General features: G+C 37.2%; 1 protein-coding gene across 2 annotated transcripts in view; it reads right to left on the bottom strand.

Moving 5' to 3' along the window:
• The window catches only part of RAP1B (RAP1B, member of RAS oncogene family), a 53,786-nt gene that overhangs the window by 2,323 nt on the left and 25,149 nt on the right, over positions 1-26,314 (bottom strand). For both annotated transcript variants that reach the window (XM_049883825.1, XM_049883824.1), the window contains exons 2-7: positions 8,611-8,689; positions 7,564-7,632; positions 6,290-6,346; positions 5,203-5,343; positions 2,440-2,583; positions 1,631-1,747 (exon numbers count right to left, since the gene is read on the bottom strand). In XM_049883825.1, the coding sequence (XP_049739782.1) occupies positions 1,661-1,747; positions 2,440-2,583; positions 5,203-5,343; positions 6,290-6,346; positions 7,564-7,632; positions 8,611-8,667 (555 nt within the window). In that variant the 5' untranslated portion in view covers positions 8,668-8,689 and the 3' untranslated portion in view covers positions 1,631-1,660. The remainder of the gene's footprint in view (positions 1-1,630; positions 1,748-2,439; positions 2,584-5,202; positions 5,344-6,289; positions 6,347-7,563; positions 7,633-8,610; positions 8,690-26,314) is intronic.

Raw genomic sequence — 26,314 nt, 5'->3', positions numbered from 1 at the left:
CCTAGCAGACAGGGTGTAGCAAATTGGAAAGGACAGATGGGAGCTGAGCTCAGGCATATGTGTGTTCTTGAAAATGGGCACGTGGACAGGAATGAGAGGATGTATTGCTAAACAGAAAGCCTTAAATGGGACAGAAACTCTAAAAAGATAAAGAATCAGAGTGGTATGGTAGTAAGGGCTATTTAACATAGGGGGAAGCAGGGCCACAAATCTCAAAATGTTCTCAAGGATAAGAGTGTAGTAAATAATGGTTTAACGATAACTGAGCAAGAAATTGTCTTTAGCATAAATGCAAGGAGCTAATAATTGAGTGCTTGCTATGTGCTATGCACTGATCTAACTGCTTTAGAGATATTGCTGTTGTTGTTAGGTGCTTCCTACTCATAGTGACCCCATGTACAACAGAACAAAATACTGCCCGGTCCTGCACCATCATCAAAATCATTGCTATGCTTAAGCCCATCATTGTAGCTACTGTGTCAATACATCACGTTGAGGGTCTTCCTCTCTTTTGTGGACCTTCTACTTTAAAGTATTAACTAATTTAATAGGATTGTTTTCAAAATCTACCTAAATATGTTGTATGCTCAGTTTTCCTTTGCAGTCTCACCTCTGGACTTTTATATTAGTGGTTCCCTCTCCCTGGGAATCCTTCAGGGGCTAGCTTCTACTTGTTTAGATCTCAGCTTGGCTATCTCTTACTGACAGACTTTCCCTCAATTCTCAATCCATATCTGACACATTTGGTGCCCTAGTTATAGACTCCTACAACACCCACAATAGCATACTGGTTAATAGCATGGAGTTGAGAGCCAGCCCACCCGGGTTCAAATTCTGCCTCTTTTATTTATTAACTATGTGGCCTTGAGTAAGTAATTTAATCTTTTTGTGCCTCAGTTCCTTCATCTGTACAATAGGAATAATGATGATTCTTTGTCTCACAGGGCTGTTGTGAGAATTCAATGAATACATAGACAGTACTTAAAAGAGTGCCAGTTGTTATTAGTTGCCGAGTCAATTCCAACTCATGGCAACCTCATGTGTGCAGAGAGAACTGCTCTATAGGATTTTCAAAGCTGAGACCTTTAGGAAGAACATCACCAGGCCTGTCTTCTGAGGTACACCTCTAGCTAGGTTCCAACTGCCAATCTTTCAGCTAGCACCAAAACTGTATGTGCCATCCAGGGACTCCGAAGAGTGCCTGGAATATGGTAAATGTCCTAAATGTTAGATGGTGTTATTATTAGTACTACCCTGGATTTATCCCATCAGAGGCATTTTTCAATTGTTTGTTTATCTGTTCCACTAGCCTCTAATTAGCTTCATGAGGTTAAGGGAGAAGGTCGATCTTATTCTCTGCTGTTATCACCAGCACCAACCAGCACCCTGCTGGGGCATAAGTATTTACTGAAAGAACTTATCTAGAATACTCACTTATATGGAACACCTTACTTCTGATGATGTGAGGTAAATAATTATTTCAATAGGGTATCATACTAACTCATGGATATCTTAAGAAGGAACTATTTCATTTTTAGAACTAACAAAAGACTCTATAGTTGTTTTCCTGACAGAGTGCCCTTAATGAAGATGAGTGGTTAAAGGTCAAAGGAAAGACAAATGAACATACCTGGCTCAGAGCTACAATGCATTCAGTATATTAAAGCAGCTGACATGATGACTTTTTGCGGGCCTTCCCAGGTACAGGAGTTTTTCTGTTAATTTGCCGCACTAGGTCATAAAAGATCTGCAAATACATTAGTTTTTTAATTTACAAGAGGAAAAAAAAAAAAAGTAAAGCAACAACAAAAACCAACAGAAAAAAAAAAAAAAAAAAAAGGATTTCCATGGATAAAATTGAACCTAGAAAGCAAATAGTCTGTTTAGTTAATGAATGACAGTAAAACCAGATATGCTTATAATTGCTGAGTTCTTTTGTATTAGTTTGTTTTTTGGGAGGGTCAAATTTTTTCTCCTTAAAGTAAGTACCAGTTGAAGGAGCTTCAGAGACCTTAATTAGAATATTTACAATCATACAAAAAGCCAACTCTTTACTTTTCTTCCAACTTTTCTATACAAGATAGCTTTAAGACCCCCTCAAGGCAAGAACCATGCAGATGCAAACCTTTCTAAATTTCAGTCACCATCGTTTATATAAAATCCTTCATACACCAGAAGACTTAATCTGTCTTCTACAACTCTATCATCTGTCGAGTCTTCTTTTCTTCATGGTAAGTTCCACTGTACCAGCACTTAAGAGACTGAAACAGCTTATTAACATGCATATATTTAACATAAGATTTTTTTGCCTGTAAGATCAACATAGTACTCTGAGCACACATTAACTTGGGGCTATATTAATACATACACGTTATTTCCTATTAATTATGAATGCTGAATTCCAACTAGAGTTATTTTAAGCATAATATCTGGCCATACCTCATTAACATTTATTTTTGACTTTGCAGAAGATTCTAAGAATGCACAGTTGTTCCACTGTCGTGCTAGATTTTGGCCTTGTTCCTTTCCTACAACTCTTTCATCTTCTAAGTCACACTTATTTCCAACCAGAATCATTGGAACCTAAAAATAAAATTTGTGAGGGTGAAAATAAGTAAGTAAATAAAAATATGCCCTAAAAATTCAAATCCAAAGAATTCTGAGAGAGCCCCAAGGATTATTTTTCATATTATGCCAAAGAAAAACAGCATTAATAATATACAAAATTTAGTTAAATATGAAAGCCTTAACACTGTTCATTTGTAATTCTTAAGCACAATTAATAATAAGTATTGATTTTCAGGTATGTTAACTACACTATCAATTGTCTCCACTGCCTTATCTCATGGAGATGTCATATGGTAACTCCAAAGAAAAGACAGAGAGGAGAAAAAAAGGAAAATTCTCATGTTAAATAAAGTGGATATAATACAGGTCCTCAATGAGTCAATGCAGATACAAACAAGAACCTTTCACATGAGCTTCTTAGAAAACCACGACCTACTTATAAAAGAGACACGCAAAACTGAAAATTACAAAATGGACTTATAATTACAGTAAGCAAAAACACATAACCTTTTAAAAGGAAGTACAAAGAGGTGTTACTCCAGAAGCCAATATATTTCAACATTTAAAAAAGTTTAAGGAGTGTGAATCAACTTCAAGTTTTCTTGTTTCCTGACATGCATTTATCACATAAGCGTTTCTCAATTTCACAACACAAAAAGGAGAAATTTGGAAGGCGCCTATAGATTATTACAAAGCCAAAGTTAAATTAACTTAAAAAAAAAAAAAACACAACCACTTATTAATAATGTCATGTGTTTGCATACATGTGGTATTTATAATTTTTAAAAAATACTATATGAAAAAATAACACTTATTCTGCAAAACCACTGTTAAACCTTTTGGCTTTCCAAAGCACTTCTGGGAAAAAAAAATTCGAAGTTGAAAAGCAAGAATTCTGTTTTATTAGGAAGAGAGAGTTTTATTTCTTGGAGATAAAGGAATTTCGCAGTTCTACACTGCTAAGTTCTAAACACACACCACCCCCCACACCCACCCACCCACACCGTGTTCACTTAAAAAAAAAATATTTTAAACATGTAGCTGATGACTTGCAGGAATATTCTTCTGTATCCTACAATGAATATCACTTCCAAAAAACGCTTTTAGTATAATCATTCCCTTTAGCAGGTGGAGTGTGGTCCTTTGACCATGTAAACGATCAAGTATAAAGAAAAAACATCTAATACTTTCTTACATGGTACAGCAGAAACTGACCTTGTTGAATGAAATATCCTTTTTAATTAAATTAAACCACAACATGTAAAAGGTCGCACTTGGACAGTATACAGGAAATCAGACAACAGGAAGTAGGCTCTAGGAAAGTTAAGTATTATTTACTTTTTTCCCCCTCAAGTTGGAAAGTAACATTATGAACCACAAATTATCTATGTTCTAGTCAAGCAGCCATGTTCTAGCCTCATCCTCACATTTTCCACACATTCTCAAATTTGCAAATTAGCCCATCAGAGATTTTTTTTTTTTAATCCTCTTCTATTTTTACATTTCGATAATTTCAACACATTTTTTCAGGGCCAAACTCAAAGATCCACCATCTTCAAAGAGCTTCTTCTATTTACTCCAGCCCAAACTAATTTTTTATTGTTCTATAAATATTTGTTTTGTTAATTTTGACTCGTTAATTTTAAGTTCCTTAAAGGGAAGAACCATGTCTTTAAATTTTTTGCATTCCCAATATCTATGACAGTTCTAGGTATATCAGACACACTTAGTAAGTACCTGTTAGGGATGCAAACAACTGAAGAGAACTACGCTAGAAGAGAACTACAACTGAGGAGAACTACCAGAGACAGGTGAAAACATATATTAACTGAAAAATGAGGTTGCTATAAATAGGTAGGTTCCCTGAAGGTTCCCTTGTTCCAGAAGTCCAGAAAATGACAGGATTTACCATGGGTATCTCCCAGCTCTCGCAATAGTTGCTACTTACAGTACAGTGGTTCTCAAGGTATAGGGACAGGAGCAGCAGCTTCACCATCACCTGGAAATTTCTTAGAAACATGAATTCTTGGGTCCTACCCCAGGCCAACCCAGGTTTACTGAATCAGTAACTCTGGGGATAAGGCCCAGCAATCTGTGTTTTAACAAGCCCTATAGATGATTCTGATACAAAATGAATTTTGAGAGCCACTGCTACATATAATACAATAAATAATGAAAATAATCTTTTCAATAGGGATTAAACTCCATTATGACGTACTCTGAAGGGGCATGTAAATTAAGCTTCGGTTCTAATATATTTTTTTGCTTCTTTTAAAAATTATTATTGTTATTATGCTCTTTCTATGTCATAGCTGCTTGAGATATGTTCGTATGTATGTGATTCTTGTTTAAAAAAAAAAAAAAGAGCTCTTAATTCTACCGGAAATTGGCCAGAACATCATTTATTCCATTTATTAACATCTGTCTTCCACATCCTTCCTCTCTCCCCACCAAATGCATGATTTAAAAATAGAAAGGGTATAAAATTTATTTTGCACAGGATAAGGTGGCAGGAAGAAATTTTTTCACTTTCCACATTATAAGGAAAAAACTTTTGAACATAAACCAGCAAAAAAGTTAAACTGAATACCATTACAAGGGTTTAAAAATAGAATGTATTAGAAGTCAGCTTACATCGTCAGTGTCTTTAACTCGAAGAATTTGTTCTCTCAGATCTTGCAAATCATTAAAAGTGGACTGTGCTGTGATGGAATAAACTAATGCAAAGCCTTGTCCATTTTTCATGTACAAATCCCTCATTGCTGTAAATTGTTCCTATAGTGGGAGGAAAAATTCATTAAAAAAAAAAAAGTTTTGATAGTTAATTTGACAATTTTCAAAGTAAAGTCTACAATTATAGTTCAGTGAAGATTATTATAGTATAATGTAACGTTTCTTAAAATTACAGTCATGGAAAAATACAATTTGAAAAACTGGTATTTCAAGAAATAGGTTTTTTATTTTAAAATAATACATCAAACTAGATTTATGCATAATAAATACACTTGAGTAGGTTAGAAATATCTCATCTCCAAAACTTACTTAAACGCAGATCTTATATATGGTTAACAACTTTTTCATGTATCTTAATGTGTAAGGCATCCAAATTCTATTGTCAAGTTATTCAGCTATCTCACAACGCTCTAGCTCTATGAGGTCCATCAGCATGCTTCCCCGTATCTTGTCATTTCTTCCTACCATTTTTCTCTTCACTACAGTGTGAGCTTTTGAGGGTTAGTACACAGTGCCTGGCGCATATAAGGTACTCAAACATTAGTTGAATAAATACCATATACCCAGAATACATCTTCCTTTCACCTTCAGATACCTATAAATCTAGTTGGCCTGTAAATACTTCGAAGGGGCAAAGATACCATGCAAAATAAATTCACAGTCACTGAAGAATGAATGTATGCCCAACTATTTTTCACATTATTTGAAATATGGCAATATATTCTAACTTGTTTTAAAAGTATTCCTGAGCTTATAAAAATTATCATTCTAATAAATGTTCTAATTCTTCAATAACTGACCTACTGTAATTAGAAAGCACACCATAAAAAAGAATGTAAGAATTATTCAAGAGAGTAAGAAAAATAGTTTCCAGATTTAATGTCAGTACTTTTAATAAGCTTAACTAATATTTGGCTATAGAGTACTAGCATTTATAAGGTCGCTACTGTACAAACTGCACATACGCTTTGGTACTTATTTTACATACCGTTCCTGCAGTATCCAAGATTTCAAGCATACACTGTTGTGCATCTACTTCAACTTGCTGGGGAAAAGATTAAAATACACCTTTAGTTTTCACGAATACAAGACTACCTTAATATACACAAAGGCTAATGTGATTTTAAACACAGACACAGGTAAATCAAGGTTCAAAGACCCCTAAATTGTATTAGGTTTAAAAACCATGTGTTCTCAACTCAACACAAGGACACCTACAAGATCGAGTCTCAATATGCATCACTCAGCACTTAATTCTGGAGAGGCAATGATTTCAAAACAGCTCAAAGATAGTTCCAACAATATTGAACTGTTCCTATATCAACTCCTCTATAATACTTTTTACTCTTCCTCTAGATAGCCACAGTCCCTATAATTACTAGTAACAAGCAGTGCCATGGCTATCAAATTAATTACATACACTAACCAAAACGTGGGCAGTTCAACTCCACCAGCAGCTCCTTGGAAACCCTATGGGGTAGTTTAAAAAAAAACCAAACTCATTGCCAATGAGTCGATTCCGACTGACAGTGACCCTGTAGGTAGTTACCTCTTTTGCCTGATATTCCTTATGGTAAAAAAAAAAAAAAAGTTGCTTAGATGTGAAAAGAAAATAGTAATACTGCCTTACAGCTGAGGTGCAAGAAGGCGTTCCCAGTTTTTCTGGATGACTGTGGACATGGAGGGAAAAATGGAAACAATACCTGTTTTTTTCCATCAGGCTGGCTGATACACAAAAAGTACAATTCTTTTTGTACTGTTAAAATGTCTGTGCAGTAAGCTTTACTGTCACATGCTGTGTTAGTGAACACAGGAATTCACTTTTCCATTGTTAGCGGTGGCGCTTTCTCAAGGAGTTCTAAGCAGGAAGTTTAGGTAGACCTCCAGACTCATACCTCAAGGTTTAAGAGAAGGAAGCCTGAGAATACTCAGTCTTTCTAGACGGAAAAACATGCAGACTACCACTTGGAATGGATGGCCACACTCTAAAGTCTGTAGGTCAAATTATAATCTTGGCACCAAAATAAACTTAAAGATTCTCTATGTGTGTGCACACGAGTGTTTAAGATGCTCCTATACGGGCAAACACACAACGCCACGTAATAATCAGGTGTTAACTTTTTCCACCAAATAATTTTATAAATTAAATCTGCTTCTTCATTCTACTTTGTATACAACACTCAATAATTATAAAGCTAAAAGCAGTAAGTATTTATATATATATTAAAGTAAAAGCAAAAGGCCTTCTAAAGTAAGACATACCTTTCTATAAGAATCTTCTATCGTAGGATCATATTTTTCAACAAAAATTCCTTGAACAAACTGTACGGTCTGAAAAAAATTAACATACCATTATACTTCTTAAAAAAAAAAAAAGAATTGAAATCTGTAAATTTTAAACTATTGATTTCACACTGCAGACTGTATCACTGAGGAAAAAACATAATCCATCTGAATGTATGTGCTGGGTGAGAAGATTATCTTAGAAACGACTCCTGTTTTAGCCTTAAGGGCTGAAATCTGAATTTTAATTAGAATGTATGCAACTATTGTGTATATACACACATGGGCACATACAACACACCTTCCCATCGCTTCAGATATATTTACAAATGAAAAAACACCTCACACCATGTTGTGCACACTTCTCAGTTTAATCCAACCAAGTCAAGTTCTGTGCTAGGTGGCTACTCTAAGTGGCCAAGTGAGGTGGTTTTCTCTCACTTGGAGAAAGAGAAGGTCAATCTATTTTTTATTGTGGGGCTTTGCTAAACTCTCAAATATCCAATTTATTTTCTCTACGTTTCTCCCCCTTTATCCCATCCCCACCACCAACTGTGTCTTCTTTCTTGTTACAGTATTCATTGATGCAGAAAACGTGGTTGCTAAAATTATGTTAAAAACTAGACAAAGGTAACACTTGAAAAAGATTTTTAAAATAAATGTTATTTTATATTTTCTAACAAAATATCTAGTATAAGCCTACTCACAGGGAGTAAGACCAAAATTCATTCCCATCTGACTCTGAAATACAAATCGACACACATTTATATGCTCTCTCCCTCTGGGCTTAGCCCAAACTCTATTCTGGCATACTTCATGTCAGTTTGGAACTAATGTTCCAGAAAGAGTATGATTTATCCAGATACAACTGGAAGCAGAGTACAATTACAAGAAAAATATATTACTTCTAAAGCCATTAGGAGATTTTACCCTAAACAAAAGAAGCTTAATAATCAAAACCTAAACCTCAACAAAAAAAGAACATGTCTTGGAACGAATAGCTTAAGTACACTGGGAACGACTTACCAGAGCAGACTTTCCAACACCTCCTGAGCCAAGAACGACTAACTTATATTCACGCATGGTGCACACTTGTTGTTAAAACCTGTTTAAAAAAAAAAATAATGCTTAAGTAATGTCTTGTTTTCACGTGCTTCTTATATAAATAAGACATACTCAAGAAAGCAGATTTATTTAAAATAACTATACTGTGCTAATCAGGAACATTCTTTAAACAACTCCTAAAGGATGCTATGGTAGGCTCTTTACGACAGAGGTAAAAAGAAACTACAGAGTTACAAAACATGACTTTCAGTAATACCCTAATTCAGAATCAAATATTTAGTCTGGTAAGTTAGAGAAAGGGGGGAGGGGGGATGGAAAACAGCACAAAAGGGTATTTTATTGGTTACAAGATGCCAGTGACAAACATGTTTCCCACTATCCCTTTCTTAGAAGCCATCCCAAAACAAGAGCAGGAAACAAATGCAAACATACCATCAATCATCTGTAATCTTACATTTAACAGGTAGCTGAGTGCCTACTAAGAGCCAGGGATACACCCAGCAAACAAAAGACAAAAACCAATGTCCTCACTGAGCTAATGGTCTAGTGAAGATCCCCAGGATAGGGCAGGGATCTGAAAACAAATCTGACCCATTACCTATTTTTGTACATACAGTTTTACTGGAATACAGCCACACTCATTCATTTGTGTATTATGATTGTATTCTTGCTACAATGGCAGAGTTAAGCAGTTACAACAGACACCATCCAGCCTGAAAGCATAAGGTATTTACTATCTGGCATTTTTGGAATCAAGTGGAGGACGACAGGTTTGATTATTATGCAGAAAAAGTCTGCTGACCCCTGGGGACAGAGGAATGGTAAATGAGTCAGCACAGGAAGCTGAATCCCAAATGTATATTCCTGAAGTGGGGGGAGGTACTGACAAACAGCCCATTTGCCCCTGAAGAATCCTGAAAATGCTCTGGAATTATAGGTAGAACTGCAGAATATGAGTGCCCAGAATGAAAAGTTTACTGAGTGTTTAGCATGACGAAATACGGAAATACCAAAAAAAAAAAAAGGAAGCCCATAACAAGGCTTATCATTATGAAACTTCAAAATACTAAGGACAGAAAGAGAAGATCTAAAAGTTTCTGCAGTAGGGGATCACATAAGAATAAAAAGCTCCCACATTTCTAAAAAAAAAAACAGAAAAACCCTAATTGGTCAGTAGCCATGGTAGCTGCCAGAACACATTTTAAACTCCCTCAATTAAGGAAAAAAAGTTCTATAGTCATGGTAAGGAGCCCTGATGGTGCAGTGATTAAGCTGCTAACAGAAAGGTAAGAATCAAACCCACCAGCTGCTCCTTGAAAGAGAAGACCTGGAGATTTGCTCCCTTAAAAAGGCAAACCTACAAAGGAGCCCTGGTGGCAGCCTGTTAAGTGCTTGGCTGCTATCCAAATGGCTAGCAGTTCAAATTCACCAGTTGCTCCTTGGAAAACCTATGGGGGCAGTTCTACTCTGTCCTATATGGTCAGTCGCTACGAGCTGGAATGGACTCGACGGCAATGGGTTTGGTTTTTTGGTTTACAGAGACAGAAGTAGATCATTGGTTGCCTGGAGGTGAGAGTGGAGACTAAACTATATATGGTCACAAGAGAACAGTTATGGATTGAATTGTGTGCCCCCAAAATGTGTGTTAACTTGGCTAGGCTACAATTACGGTACTGTGTGGATGTATGCCATTTTGTGATCTGTTGTGATTATCCCTTTTATTGTAAATCCTAACCTCTATGATGTTAATGAGGCAGGATTAAAAAAAAGGATTAGAGGCAGTTAAATTAATGGCACAGGACACAATCTACAAGATTAGGTTGTATCTTGAGTCAATCTCTTTTGAGATATAAGAGAGAGAAGCCGGCAGAGAGGAGGGGGACCTATCACCACCAAGAATGAAGAACCAGGAGGGGAGAGCATTCTTTGGACCCAGGGTCCCTGTACTAAGAAGCTGCTAAACCCTGGCAAGATGGACGACAAGGACCTTCCCCTAGAGCCAACACAGAAAGAAAGCTTTCCCTTGGAGCTGGCATGCTGAATTTAGACTTCGAGCCTCCTAGACTGTGAGAGAACAAATTTATCTTTGTTAAAGCCATCCACTTGTAGTATTTCTATTATAGCAGCACTAGATGGATAACTAAGGCAAGAAACTTTTGAGGAGATAGAGGTGTCCTAAAATAAGTAATGGTGATGGCTACACAACTGTATAAATTTTCTAAAATGCGAAAGCATAACACATTTGATTGCATCAACATAAATACTACCATTAAAAAATAATGAATATAAAAAGTAAAAAATTTTGGACATTGTATTTCTTAACAAGATGGTTAGGGCTCCAGCTGCTTCATTTATCCATGAATGAAAATTACTTGTTGCTAAAATGGATCAAGAATCATCCTGAATTGTCTTGCTATTTTTTATTTTTATGGGTGTAAACATAACGATGGGGGTGGAGTTTTGTTATATCAATGTCACCCAATTTTCTGAGCTCCTTTCAAGCTACATAGCAAAACACAGTAATCCATTATCAAAAAATTATTTTTAATAATCTCTTGGCTAATTTCATTCCATCCTTCTTAAATTTTGTTGAAAGCAAAGAATGGAAATCAAAAGATTTCTTAGAAGAAACTTCAAATAAATGGAATCATACAAGATGCGGTCTTTTGTGTTTGTATTATCTCACTTGGCATGTTTTTGAGGTTCATCCATATTATTGTTTCTATCAATAATTTGTTCTTTTATTTATTACTGATAAAAATATCTCCCTGCTACGGATATCCCACATTTTCTTTACCCATTCACCAGCTGATGGACATTTGGATTGTTCCCAGTTTGAGAATATTATAAATAATGCTAATCAATTTGTGTTTTAATTTAATAACTCAACCTAGAAGAATTTTTACTGCAGAGCCTTATGGACATAGAAAATTTAAGGTCAGCGATAAAGATTTTAAGCCTAAAAATATTTAGTGACAGAACATATCTAACTTATCAGTAAGCAGCTTTCTAACAAGGAACAGTGCTAAGAGGACAATACAACTGAGCATAATCATTATCTTTCTTAATCTTTTACTAATATTTCCTCATCTGGACCAACTGAAATATTTTATCTACATTCTGATAAATACCACTCCCAGGGGGTTAATTTTTCCCCTCAAAAACAGAATAACTAACAGTCCAATAGCCAATATTTGAAACAATATTTTTTCAAACCTTTGCTACTATAGCAGTCCTGAAAAACTGCTCGAACATTTGGAAATCTGTGACCTGTCTAAAGTCTCATGCACAATTTTAAGATGAGGAGAGACATCACATCGGATTTTCAAATGGATTTGTGGTAACTACTGTTTGAAACCCTGAGACTAACTGCTTTCTCCGAAGATCACAAATGCAGACAATTTTGAAAGCACAGCACAGTGGATAACAGCACCTAAGTTTTAAATCCTGTCTTTGTATAACCTTGGGCAAGTCAGGAAATCTTTCAGAGCCTCACTTTCCCTGTAGGTAAAACAGAGGCAAAAACACCTACATAAAATTGTGAAGCAAATTACACAACAATGTAAACCCCACAAGGGAAGGGATTTTTGTTTTCTTTATTGTTACATGCCCAGAACTTGAAACAGTGCCCAGCCCATAATATGTGCTTAATAAATTAAGGAATGAAATGTGGTAATTTTTCCTAAGAGTCATTGATATGATACCTGTACACCCATAAACCGCTGCCATCGAGATGATTCCAACTCATAGAGCCCCTACAGGACAGAGTAGAACTGCCCCATAGGGTTTCCAAGGAGCGCCTGGTAGATTCGAACTGCCAACCTTTTGGTTAGCAGCCACTGCTCTTAACCACTACACCACCAGGGTTTACACCTTGTACACAGTAACAATAAATGACAGCTGTTTAACACCATTAGCACTGGTCTGAGCTGGCACTCAATACAGTGAAACAGAATTGCTTTTTCCTCCATTAAGAATCAGAGCCCTGGTGGCGCAGTGGTTAAGAGCTTGGCTGTTAACCAAAAGCCTGGCAGTCTGAATCCACCAGCTGCTCCTTCGTAACCCTACAGGGCAGGTCTACTCTGTCCTATATGGTTGCTAAGAGTCAGAATTGATTTGGTGGAAACGGGTAATGAGTTTTCCACTGACAATCAGTTTTACCTACTAGCTCAATACAAAAAACTTAGTAAAGTTTTAGGATAAATGTGTTCACTATATAAACTCCAACTCATAGCGACCCCAAAGGACAGAGCAGAACTGCCCCATATAGTCAAGGAGTGCCTGGTGGATTCAAACTGCCGATCTTTTGGTTAGTAGCCGTAGTTCTTAGCCACTATGCCACCAGGGTTTCCTCACTCCATAAAAGTACGTATCAAAAAGCAACGAAACCCTGGTGGCGTAGTGGTTAAGTGCTACGGCTGCTAACCTAAAGGCCAGCAGTTCAAATCTGCCAGGCACTCCTTGGAAACTCTATGGGGCAGTTCTACTCTGTCCTATAGGGTCACTATGACTCAGAATCGACTTGATGGCAATGCGTTTGGTGTCAAAAAGCAAATAACAGTTTAATTATCCACTGTTCTGGATGATATAATACTTTTCACTAATAAGACCTAAGATCCAACTGCAGATATTACTGACCCAAATTATGAACCATACGAGTTAACTCTAAAAGTCACTGGGAAGTGAAAAAGTGTAACAAAACGATAAGTTGATGCAGTATTAAAAAAAATTAAAAGGCTCTTGTTAACTGTTTACTTGGTGGAGACATTTATTAAGGACCTATTCTGTTCTAGCGTTCCAGGAGTCAAATCTATTCTTCAGATGGTCTCTAAATTCAGGTGGGATATACTCAAGCTCGTATTTTGGCTCTCGTGGACTTGCTCTGATTTTCTTCAGTTTCAGCTTGAACTTGCATATGAGCAACTGATGGTCTGTTCCACAGTCAGCCCCTGGCCTTGTTCTGACTGATGATATTGAGCTTTTCCATTGTCTCTTTCCACAGATGTAGTCCATTTGATTTCCGTGTGTTCCGTCTGGCGACGCCCATGTGTACAGTCGCTGTTTATGCTGGTGAAAGAAGGTATTTGCAATGAAGAAGTCGTTGGTCTTGCAAAATTCTATCATTCGATCTCCGGCATTGTTTCTATCACCAAGGCTGTATTTTCCAATGAGTGATCCTTCTTCTTCGTTTCCAACTTTCGCATTCCAATCACCAGTAATTATCAATGCATCCTGATTGCATGTTCGATCAATTTCAGACTGCAGCAGCTGATAAAAATCTTCTATTTCTTCATCTCTGGCCCTAGTGGTTGGTGTGTAAATTTGAATAATAGTCGTATTAACTGGTCGTCCTTGTAGGCGTATGGATATTATCCTATCACTGACAGCGTTGTACTTCAGGATAGATCTTGAAATGTTCTTTTTGACGATGAATGCAACACCATTCCTCTTTGAGCTGTGATTCCCAGCATAGTAGACTATATGACTGTTCAATTCAAAATGGCCAATACCAGTCCATTTCAGCTCACTAATGCCCAGGATATCCATGTTTATGCGTTCCGTTTCATTTCTGACGATTTCCAATTTTCCTAGATTCATACTTCATACATTCCAGGTTCCGATTATTAATGGATGTTTGCAGCTGTTTCTTCTCATTTTCAGTCGTGCCACATCAGCAAATGAAGGTCCCGAAAGCTTTACTCCATCCACGTATTTAAGGTCGACTCTACTTTGAGGAGGCAGCTCTTCCCCAGTCATCTTTTGAGTGCCTTCCAATCCGGGGGGCTCATCTTCCAGCACTATATCAGACAATGTTCCGCTGCTATTCATAAGGTTTTCTCTGGCTGATGCTTTTCAGAAGTAGACTGCCAGGTCCTTCTTCCTAGTCTGTTTTAGTCTGGAAGCTCAGCTGAAACCTGTCCTCCATGGGTGACCCTGCTGGTACCTGAATACCGGTGGCATAGCTTCCAGCATCACAACAACACACAAGCCCCACAGTACGACAAACTGACAGACACGTGAACACTAGTGACCGAAGACCAGACGAGTTGTGGAATGACATCAAGGACATCATCCACGAAGAAAGCAAGAGGTCACTGAAAAGACAGGAAAGAAAGAAAAGACCAAGATGGATGTTGGAGGAGACTCTGAAAATTGCTCTTGAGCGTCGAGCAGCTAAAGCAAAAGGAAGCATTGATGAAGTAAAAGAACTGAAAAGAAGATTTAAAAGGGCCTCTTGAGAAGACAAAGTAAAGTAATGACATGTGCAAAGAGCTGGAGATGGAAAACCAAAAGGGAAGAACAAGCTCGGCATTTCTCAAGCTGAAAGAACTAAAGAAAAAATTCAAGCCTCAAGTTGCAATAGTGAAGGATTCCATGGGGAAAATATTAAACGACGCAGGAAGCATCAAAAGAAGATGGAAGGAATACACAGAGTCATTATACCAAAAAGAATTAGTTGACATTCAACCATCTCAAGAGGTGGCATATGATCAGGAACCGATGGTACTGAAGGAAGAAGTCCAAGCTGCTCTGAAGGCATTGGCGAAAAACAAGGCTCCAGGAATTGATGGAATATCGATTGAGATGTTTCAACAAACAGATGCAGCGCTGGAGGTGCTCACTCATCTATGCCAAGAAATATGAAAGACAGCTTCCTGGCCAACTGATTGGAAGAGATCCATATTTATGCCTATTCCCAAGAAAGGTGATCCAACCAAATGTGGAAATTATAGAAAAATATCATTAATATCACAACGCAAGCAAAATTTTGCTGAAGATCATTCAAAAACGGCTGCAGCAGTATGTCGACAGGGAACTGCCAGAAATTCAGGCCAGTTTCAGAGAAGGACGTGGAACCAGGATATCACTGCTGATGTCAGATGGATCCTGGCTGAAAGCAGAGAATACCAGAAGGATGTTTACCTGTGTTTCATTGACTATGCAAAGGCATTCGACTGTGTGGATCAGAACAAACTATGGATAACACTGCAAAGACTGGGAATTCCAGAACACTTAACTGTGCTCATGAGGAACCTTTACACAGATCAGGAGGCAGTTGTTCGGCTAGAACAAGGGGATACTGATTGGTTTAAAGTCAGGAAAGGTGTGCGCCAGGGTTCTATTCTTTCACCATACCTATTCAATCTGCATGCTGAACAAATAATCCGAGAAGCTGGACTATATGAAGAAGAATGGGGCATCAGGATTGGAGGAAGATTCATTAACAACCTGCGTTATGCAGATGACACAACTTTGCTTGCTGAAAGTGAAGAGGACTTGAAGCACTTACTGATGAAATCAAAGACCACGACCTTCAGTATGGATTGCACCTCAACATAAAGAAAAAAGTCCTCACAACTGGACCAATGAGCAACATCATGACAAACAGAGAAAAGACAGAAGTTGTCAAGGATTTCCTTTTACTTGGATCCACAATCAACAGCCACGAAAGCAGCAGTCAAGAAATCAAAAGACACATTGCATTGGGTAAATTTGCTGCAAAGGACCTCTTCAAAGTGAAGAGCAAAGATGTCACCCTGAAGACTAAGGTGCGCCTGACCGAAGCCATGGTATTTTCAATCACATGATATGCATGTGAAAGCTGGACAACGAATAAGGAAGACCGAAGAAGAGTTGATGCCTTTGTATTGTGGTGTTGGCGAAGAATACTGAATACACCATGGACTGCCAAAAGAACGAACGAATCTGTCTTGGAAGAAGTGCGGCCAGAATGCTCCTCAGGGCAAGGAGGGCGAGACTGCGTCTTACATGCTTTGGACATGTTGTCAGGAGGCATCAGTCCCTGGGGAAGGACATCATGCTTGGCAGAGTACAGGGTCAGCGGAAAAGAAGAAGACCCTCAACGAGGTGGACTGACACAGTGGCTGCAACAATGAGCTCAAGCATAACAACAATTGTAAGGATGGCGCGGGACCGGGCAATGTTTTGTTCTGTTGTGCATAGGGTTGCCATGAGTCGGAACCGACTCGAGGGCACCTAACAACAACAACATTCTGTTCTAAGAACTATGCTAGAATTAGAATCTGAAGACAAGAAAAGTAAATCTAGGAAATGATCATCTTTCACCAAAGAACTTAGGCTTATGAGGAAGACAAGCGTATATAAATAGATTACTGTAATACAGCTTTTAATATTCAATATCAACATTTACTGAGTACCTAAGACATGTCAGGCACCATTCTACGAAATCGGAATACAGCAGGGAACAAAAGACTCTGTCCTCCCTCATAGGATTTACAATCTAGAGGGACATAAACACAGTCAATATGCTATATGTCAAGAAGCAGTGTGGAAAAAAAAAATAAAACAAGGCAAAGGAAATAAAGAATGTAGGAATGGAAGGATTGCTTTATGTGGCTATGAAAGACCTGGGTTAAAGAGAAAGTACTCAGTATCTAGAGTCCTTTGAATAGTTTGATATTAAATCCTTTGTCAACAAAATGCTCTACCATTAGGCTTTGTCCCGTTTAGCATTTTAAAATCAACATCTTTCATGGAATAATTTAAGACATGATAAGGTGGCTGATGTTAAATTAGGATTTGGAGAGTACAGGGATTTGTCCAGGATCCACTGTAGAACTCATGGTATGGACGCCTCCTTCTTCCTCTGCCAACAGGGGCATAAATGGGATTGATTTACGGAGGAATCTTAATGCTGTTGGTCTTATGTGGTTCCGTTACGGTAGGTACAAACTGCCCCTCAGTGATATCCTTTGCCAGCTCTAAAAAGAAAGATGACTCCCCGCCCCCCACTCTGTAGCAAGAATAACACACAGATCAGGATAGGATGTTCCTGATTAGCACATACTCAGGATGCAGCTCTTAAAAGAGGGTAATGTCAATGAAATGTCCCTGAAGTATTGTTGCACTATCTCAGCCCACAGTGATTGCTCCCCTTTCTGACAAGCTGTACCAAATACTTTAGAACTTGATTATATACTATCTTTTATTGTTTTCTAAGAGGAAACAAGCTGTGGAAAGCAACATTATCTTGGGATCTAAGAGGCTTAGCTCTGCTATTTAGAAAGTTGTATCCCGTTACCATCAAGTTGATTCTGGCTCATAGTGACCCTACAGGAGAGTAGAATTGCCCCATAGGGTTTTCAAGGAGCACCCGGTGGATTTGAACTGTCAACCTTTTGGTTAGCAGCCGCAGCTCTTTACCACTACACCAACAGGATTTCCAGAAAGTTGTACAACTTGAGGTAAATCACTTAAATACCAGATTCCAGGTTTCTCATCTACAAAATGAAGGAATGGGGGAAAGCAGAGGAACTGTATACTCAGATGCCTTACATCAGACATCAGCCAGGTGGGCATGTAAATGTCTAAAGCAGCAAGCTGCTAAAGTCATCTGAATTCTACAAATTGTGAACATTGTGGAAACCAACAAAATTTATCTAGAGGATCGCGATTTGGACACTGGACCACCAGCTTTTTAACTTCTGTACTAGCTGATCTCTGAAGTCCCTTTCAATTCTAAAACGCATTATTACATACATTAGGATCTTGAAGAATTACGTATGGATGGAATTTTAAAAGTATCTTAGCTTTTTATATTCCTTCTCCTTATCACTGTACAAAAAGATGTAAAACTCTGCTTTGGTAATAAAATTTAATGATAACAATAACCTTTAACTTCATACTGGTGGTTTGATTACTATAAATATTTTGGAATTATCTTTTGAATATAATACAAATAAAATTAAAGGGGCTGAAAATAATACAGGACAATCTGCCTATAGCTGGGAAAATCCATTAACATTACTGAGCACTCAACCAAAGCAATATGCAAAGGCTGTCCACATTTCCTTCTTCCTTCCATCCAGCATGCTGAATCCCTGGGTGGTGCAAACAGTTAATGGCTGCTAACTGAAAGGCTGGAGGTTTGAGTTCACCCAGAGGCACCTGGGAAAAAAGGACTGGTGATCTACTTCCAAAAAACCAGCTACCGAAACGCTAAGGAGCACAATCTTACTTTGATGCACACGGGGTCACCGTGAGTCAGAGTCGACTTGCTGGCAACTGGTACTGGTCCAGCATGCTTGTTCCAGATGCTCTGTGTAAGGGATTCTTTCAAACAAGCTTAAGATTAGGCCATAGGCATGAGGTCCTCTCTTAGATATATACTTCTCTTTAACTATCACCCCAAACAAAGAGATTGGTCATATAGGGTTGGTGAATAATATGTTATTTTTAAAGACTGCTTTAATTCTATGCAGAACAGAATATAACAAAGCAGGCCAAAGGAATTAAAAATTTAAGTTTACATTAATTTAGTAACAAAATTTATACATAAGGTACTTTGAAAACAAGATTATCTTGAAAAGCAAACAAAATAAATTGATTCAGCTTTTTTTTTGAAATGGTGGACCTATGTTAAAGGACCTAAAGCAACTCTGTAATTTAAGAAGGTTAAACTAAATAGTAACCGACTGACATTTTCAGAGACTTTCTTAACCAAGTGAAGCCAGTTCATCATCTATAAATAAAGCCACCTGACTAGTCTGGAACCAATCTTAGTTTTTTTCTTATACACATAAAAGTAAATATGTGCAGCTCAGGGTGCTAAAAACATGGAGTTCAAAAATAAGGAGACACAGAGCTGGCTATCTCTGCAGCTTACAGGTGGTACTCACTTATTTCTCGGCTGGTGTCTTAATCTGTAAAGTATGAACAGTGATAATACCTATTTCACAGGGTTGATGGGCAGATTAAGTAAGAATGTAGATTGTCAATAAAAACCTTAAATGTTAGTCATTATAATCAACAACTAGATGCAGAGTCGTCCTTATTTACTTTCGTATCCACTATTTGATCTAGAAATATTTGATGAATAGAAGATTGACTAGATAAGACTCATTTCCAACAAAGGGAAAAACTTTTTTTTTTAAGACCAACTAGTTTTTTTTTTTTTTAGTTAACTCTTACAGGTAATTGTCATTTAAGTTTATATCAATTATTGACAAATGCCATGGATCCCAAATGAAGATAAATGAAACAGATCTTGCTATTAAAAAAATAGTAGTAATAGTGCTTATCCTTGTCTTCTTAGAATTTACAGTCCAGTAGTAAAGAAAACGCCGCAAGAGCAGAAATACTATTAAAGCCAACAGCTGTTAGGTCCTAGAGGCATCTGCTCTTAACCTCATAATTTGACTAATGCTTTAAATCTCATCAGTAAATACAGAAAGTAGAATCGAATGCTTGAAAAGTGATAAGCAACATTTTAAAAGCATAATTTCTTTCATTGAAACATCACATCAAAGGGTCATCCAATGTTGTTGTTAGGTGCCACCGTACTGACTTCCACTCACAGCAACCCCATGTAATCTAGAAAAAACGCCCCACAAGGTTTTCTTGGCTGTGATCTTTATGCAAGCAGACTGCTAGGTCTTCCTCCTGTAGAGCCACTGGGCAAGTTCAAACTACCAACCTTTCTGTTGACAGCCAAGGGCTTACCTTTGCGCCACCAAGGCTCCTTAATTACCAAAGGAAAAAAACACACACACAAGCAAACCCGTTGCCATGGGGTAGATTCCGACTCACAGCTACCCTACAGGACAGAGAAAAACTGCCCCAGAGGGCTTCCAAGGCATCTTTCTCCTGCAGAGCAGCTAGTGGGTTCAAACCACCGACCTTTTGGTTAGCAGCTGAGCACTTAACCACTGTACCAATAGGACTCCTGTAGTCGCCAAACAGCCATAGTCAAATTAAAGTTTTCCAAAACGCTGATAACTCAAGTGATTCTGTCAACCTCAAGTTGTTTAGCTACCCCCATCCCATTTGGAATTCTGTGATCTTAAATTACAAAGAAAGGACTAAGTAAAAATACTTAACTACTGGTTCTTGAAGTCAAGTGACATAAGTTCTCCTACTGAACACTTCTGGGAGAGAAAATACTTGATTTTTCCTTTCCGCCTCCAACTCACAAAGTAGTATTTTAGTAGCTAAAGGGGACTGTGTTCTCTTTTTCACTGCCAAATAAAACTAACTAATTCAAATGTCAGAAGAGCCTGGTACTAATCCGTTGGACACAACTGATACAACTGAAAACTCCTGAGCAGATTTTAAAATTACTTTTGGAGGGAAAAATATGAGGCCCAAACACTACCTACTTCTCATATACTCTTTAAAAAATAAAACTTCTAATGGGGAATTACAAAAATACACTGCAAGCTGTTAAAATGAATACTGCTTATCATACTTACTTTCTGAGATGTCTGCGTCTCTTATGAGGACGAATGGGAAATGTTTCTAATCTTACTAACTCATTCTGTTGAGAAAGGTCTTCTTCGTGAAGGGAATTTCTAAATCTAGTCAAGCACAGAATTTCTAGACTATGAAACTGTTTGTACAACTTCTGACCATATTTATAATACCTCAAGTAGGAAAAAATTATTTTCTTGCCCTTTTCATGGATTAATATTGGTAGTAAATAAAGCTTATTTCAGTTAATCAAACCAACTCTCACTGAAATATTCAATAACATATACATTGACATGCAATTTGAGGTCATATTTTCCAGTTTTATTACTGTTGTTACCTTTCAGTTCAGTACTTGATCACATCTCTAACAGAACATACTAGCTAGAGGGTAACAATTTATCAGTACTCTGACAAATGTAGAACTACCAGTTTTTTTTAACAGATTTTTCAGCTGGAGTCAAAAGATGAGCACAGTAGTTAAGTGACCAAAAAAAAAAAGAGAGACTGAAGATGTTTCAAAAGCAGGCAGGAAAAAATAATGTGGGTTGTTCAAGATCATCTTACCAGTTTCTATCAGCTCTCTAAATAAGTCGGATTTCTGTATAACTCTTCCCGGCTCCCAACAGGACATAATCTAAAAAATAACCTACTAGTTTTTTTCTTCTCATCAGATCTAGCTGTAAATTCACAGGCAAACATATTAACTCAAAAGATCTTCTGTGTCCTCCAAATACAGTTTAAGTAGCTTGAGTATAGACATTAACCTTAATATGTGTTACATAGCGTGTGATACAAAAAGGGGCCTTAGTTAACTACATTTTAAATTGGGAAAATATGATAAAATAGAAAAATGTAACTGTTAAGAGTATAGGCTAATTTTAGATCTGACCGCTTGGGTTGGAATCCTAGTTCTACCACATTTTAGCTGAGTGATCATGGTCATGTTATTCAGTGGCATCACTTGGGTTGGTGTCACCCAGTACGATAATTCATGCTGACCTCTCTCCCCCATGGACCTCCTCCCATACCAGACCATACAGAATACTTGGTAATGTTTTTTGTACTAATGTAACTTGCAAATCATAATTCCTGTGTACCACTCTTTTTCCTTTAATTACTTCATTCTCAAAGAAGTTACTGATATAGGTTCAAAAATACTAATTACCATAATATTGTAGCTAAAACACCAGATAATTTGACAAAATCAGAGAGAATAAAAACACCAGCAACGACAAAAGCAACAGCACATGCTTGTAGTGTGTGCAGACAAAACCACGTCATTTGAAGCATCATTGTAACTGAGTAATAATGACAGCTCTGACTGGGACACATTAGAAGGTGCCAAAAGTAAACTGCTATAGAATTTTAGCCTTATAGGTATATTGATACATATAAGCTGTTTATAAAAAATGTTTTTGTTTTGATATTTTTATAAAAAACCATAAATTTCTGCTGAAACAGTGCATGAAAATTTTTACAAACAGTCATCCTGGTGTCACCCCTAATAGTGTCACCTGGTGCAGTCTGCACTCCCCGCCCCCTCTAGTGACACCACTGATGTTATTTAACCTCTCTGTGCCTCAATTCCTAGCCTGAAAATGGGAATAACCATATCTACTTCATAGAGTTTTTAAGAGTAAAATGCCTAGCCTGAAAATGGGAATAACCATATCTACTTCATAGAGTTTTTAAGAGTAAAATGAAATAACTTTTCCTATGCAAAACACTTTGCACAAGTAGCACACACAGTAAGCAGTCAATAAATATTACTTGCTAATTTTTTCATCTCACTTATCTATTTACAGTGCTTAAAACCTGAGGCACCAAATGACTTCAAATATTTTTCCTTTTGTGACTGACTTGTTTCACTCAGCATGTCTTCAAGCTCCATAATATATTATAGCATGTATCAAGACTTCATTTCTCCTACTAGCTCAGTAGTATTCTATTGTATGTATGTACCATATTTTGCTTATCCATTTATTTGTTGGTGAGCATTAAGGTTGTTTCCACCTTTTGGCTTATTGTGAATAGTGCTGCAACGAACACTGGTGTACAAGTCTCTGGTTTGAGTCCCTGCTTTTGTCTTTTGGGTATATATCTAGAAGTGGAAGTGCTGGGTCATATGTTAGTTCTATTTTTAGTTTTTCTGAGGAGCTGTCACACTGTTTTCCACAATGCCTGAACCATTTAAGATGTTCTTAAAAAAGCTGTTAAGACAAAGAGACAGAATGTCTCAGAAGCTTGGGAAAAACAAATATGACAAACATATTTTTAGTGGCCTTTCTACTCCAGAAGATACTTTGTTAGTTTAGAACTTTAAAATGTTTATAATGTTTGCACTGTGTGAGGTCACAATCAAGCAGGCATTACAAAACAAAGTGCTGTGGGTTAACAGAGAACTGCCTGCCTGTAGTAACAGACAAGGTTTCACTATGTGCATGTTTGAACCAGACCTTAAAGCAACAGGGAGGAGTTCACTGTGATATGGTGAAGTTATGGGTAAAAGGATTAGCATGAGTGAGAGCGTCTGTCGGAAGGAGTGAGAGAAGGATGTGTGGTTTCCCGTGTGCATGCTAGGAGCAGGGGGAAAGGGAGCTCTCTGCTGAGGAGTTTGGCCTCTACCCTGTAAAAGTTTAGAAGCTGAGAGATGAACGGTATGCAAATTGGGATATGATAGGGACAGATCTGTTTTCAAAAGATCACAGGAACTGAGGATTTATTTTATGAATTCTGGGGATTCATATGGTAGACTATGTCAAGGCAGTGACAGAAGGAATAAAAGATGGTGCATCTCTGAGAAACTGATAAGCCAGAATCAAGAGAACATGGTGACTGTTAGATAGGTGAGGAAGGAAAAACAAGATGTAGCATGATCAAATAGATGGACAGTGATGCCATGAAACAAGATAGGGAGTCTAAGAGGAACAGAAGGTATCTTCTTTTACCTTTTGGGATCTGTCTCAAAGACAGTGGAGTGAAACCGGGAATGGCATGGACATGGCAATAAAACCAAAACCAAACCCACTGCCACTGAGTCAATTCTGACTCATAGCAACCCTACAGGACAGAGGATCTGCCCCATGGTTTCCAAGGAGTGCCTGGCGGATTCGAACTGCCGACCTCTTGGTTAGCAGCTGTAGCACTTAACTACTACGCCACAAAGGAATTGGAAATAAGATGGTGACTGCCTATATTCAAAAGACTCAGGCATACAGAGAAAAAGAACACTGATTCATGCAAGGAGGTTATAAACATACTAGGTATAATTTGTTTCATAATATTTTGGGCTTAATTTAAGATGTACAATTTATTTGATTACAAATATCGACTTAATTTTAAGGCCTTATTTTTATAGTTTTAGTTGTAAGGTTCCATTAAATGAACTTCAAGGTATCTTTTGCCAGTTTATGTGGAGCAGAAATAGGAACAGAAAAATTATCAATATTGCACAAAACCAAAACATTTTCTAGACTTAATGAGTTCCTGAGTGTAAAACACTCAATGGCTCGCTTCTATTCTACAATAACCCATATCATATAAAAATCATTTGCTCATGCAGTGCCTGTAATCTTTGCACTTGCTCCTTTTCTTCTTCACCCGGAATCTTTTGTAACCAAGGCAGTAAGCATCTTATTTCTAATTTCCCTAGGAATAAATAGATGCTATTGCTATGTTCACACTACTGGCAATGTTTATTCTACATTTGAGTCCCCCCCCCCGCCAAAAAAAGTCTAGTCTAAAAACAAGTATCTACTAAAAATGAACAACAACAAAAAAAAAAAAAAAAACACAAGAAAGCAAACCCCTTCTGTTGTGAAAAGGACATTTTTTTTTTTTTAACTTTAAAATTTCCAGTTCTCTTCCTAAATTTTTTTGTCTTCCAAAACTGACCTTTACACTTCAATATAGGATTATAATGTGGGATACATCTGCTTTGAAGGGACAAGTAATTTTAATACAACAATGTGATCCAGGATTTTGCTGAAGAATCAAGTGCAAGTTGGATCAGTCTGACAAGAACCATGAAGAGCTAAAAAGATGTCAAAAGAGCTATATTTGGGACAACTGGATCTCCACATGCAAAAGAATGAAATTGGATCAATACCTGAAACTATATACAAATTTAACTTAAAAAGAATCAATGATCTAAATATAAGAACTAGAACAATGAAACTCTCAGAAGAAAACATAGGGATAAAACATCAAGGTCTTGTTTTTGACAATGGATTCTTAGATATGACACCAAAGCAAAAGCAACAACAAAAACTAAGAAACAGATAAACTGGGCTTCATTAAAACGAAAAAAAAAAAAAAAAAAATTGCATCAAACAACTTTATAAGAAAGTGAAGATACAACTTAAAAGAATGGGAGAAAATATTTGGGAACCATATAAACAAATATACATTCCCAAGTAGATGAATAAATTGATAAGGGTTTAATATCTACAACATACAGAAGACAAAGAATCCAATTAAAAGAGGAGGAAAGGAACTGAACAGATTATTTCTCTGAATAAGATATAAAAATAGCCAGTAAACTCATGAAAAGATGCTCAAGGTCATTATAGTCATTAGGGAAATGCAAATAAAAACCACAATGAGATACTACCTCATATCCACTAGGATGGCCATTACAAGAAATATAGAAACTAAAAAATGTTGGCAGGGATGTGGAGAACCTGGCGTATTGGAGCCCTAGTGCATTGCTGGTGGGAACGTAAAATGGTGCAGCTCCTGTGGAAAACATTTTGGTGGGTTCTCAAAAAGCTACACATAGAATTATCGTATGACCCAGCAATTCTACTCCTGAATGTATACCCAAAAGAATTACAAGCTGGGACTCAAACAGACACCTGTACATCAATGTTCACTGCAACATTATTCACAACAGACAAAAGGTGGAAACAACCCCCATGTCCATCAACAGATTAATGCATAAATAAAATGTGGTATATACATACAATGGAATATCAGTCAGTCATAAAGAAAAAATAGATTCTGATACATGATACTACATGGATGAGCCCTGGAAACATTATGTTGAATAAAATAAACCACACATAAAAAGACAAATATTGTACAGACCTACTTATATGAAATATCTAGAATCACCAAATGCATAGAGACAGAAGTGGATTATTAGTGGTTGCTAGGGGCGAGAAGGAATGAAGGTTACTGCTGAGTTTCTGTTTGAGGTGGTGTAAGATTGTCGGAAATGAAGAGTGGTGATGGTTGTGCAAAATGATGAAAGCCATTAATGTTACTGAACTGTACAATTAAAAATGGTTAAAATGACAAACTTGTTATACAAATATTTTATCATACTGAATAATTAAAAAAAAAAAACTATTCACATTGTTACAAGAAAAAGGAGAAGAAAATAAAACAAACCATCCCTGAAGAGTCTATTTTAGCCAAAAGGTTAATCGAA

Source organism: Elephas maximus, chromosome 4, assembly GCF_024166365.1.
Source record: "Elephas maximus indicus isolate mEleMax1 chromosome 4, mEleMax1 primary haplotype, whole genome shotgun sequence".
Taxonomy (NCBI): Eukaryota; Metazoa; Chordata; class Mammalia; order Proboscidea; family Elephantidae; genus Elephas; species Elephas maximus.
This window is presented reverse-complemented; position numbering and strand designations above follow the sequence as displayed.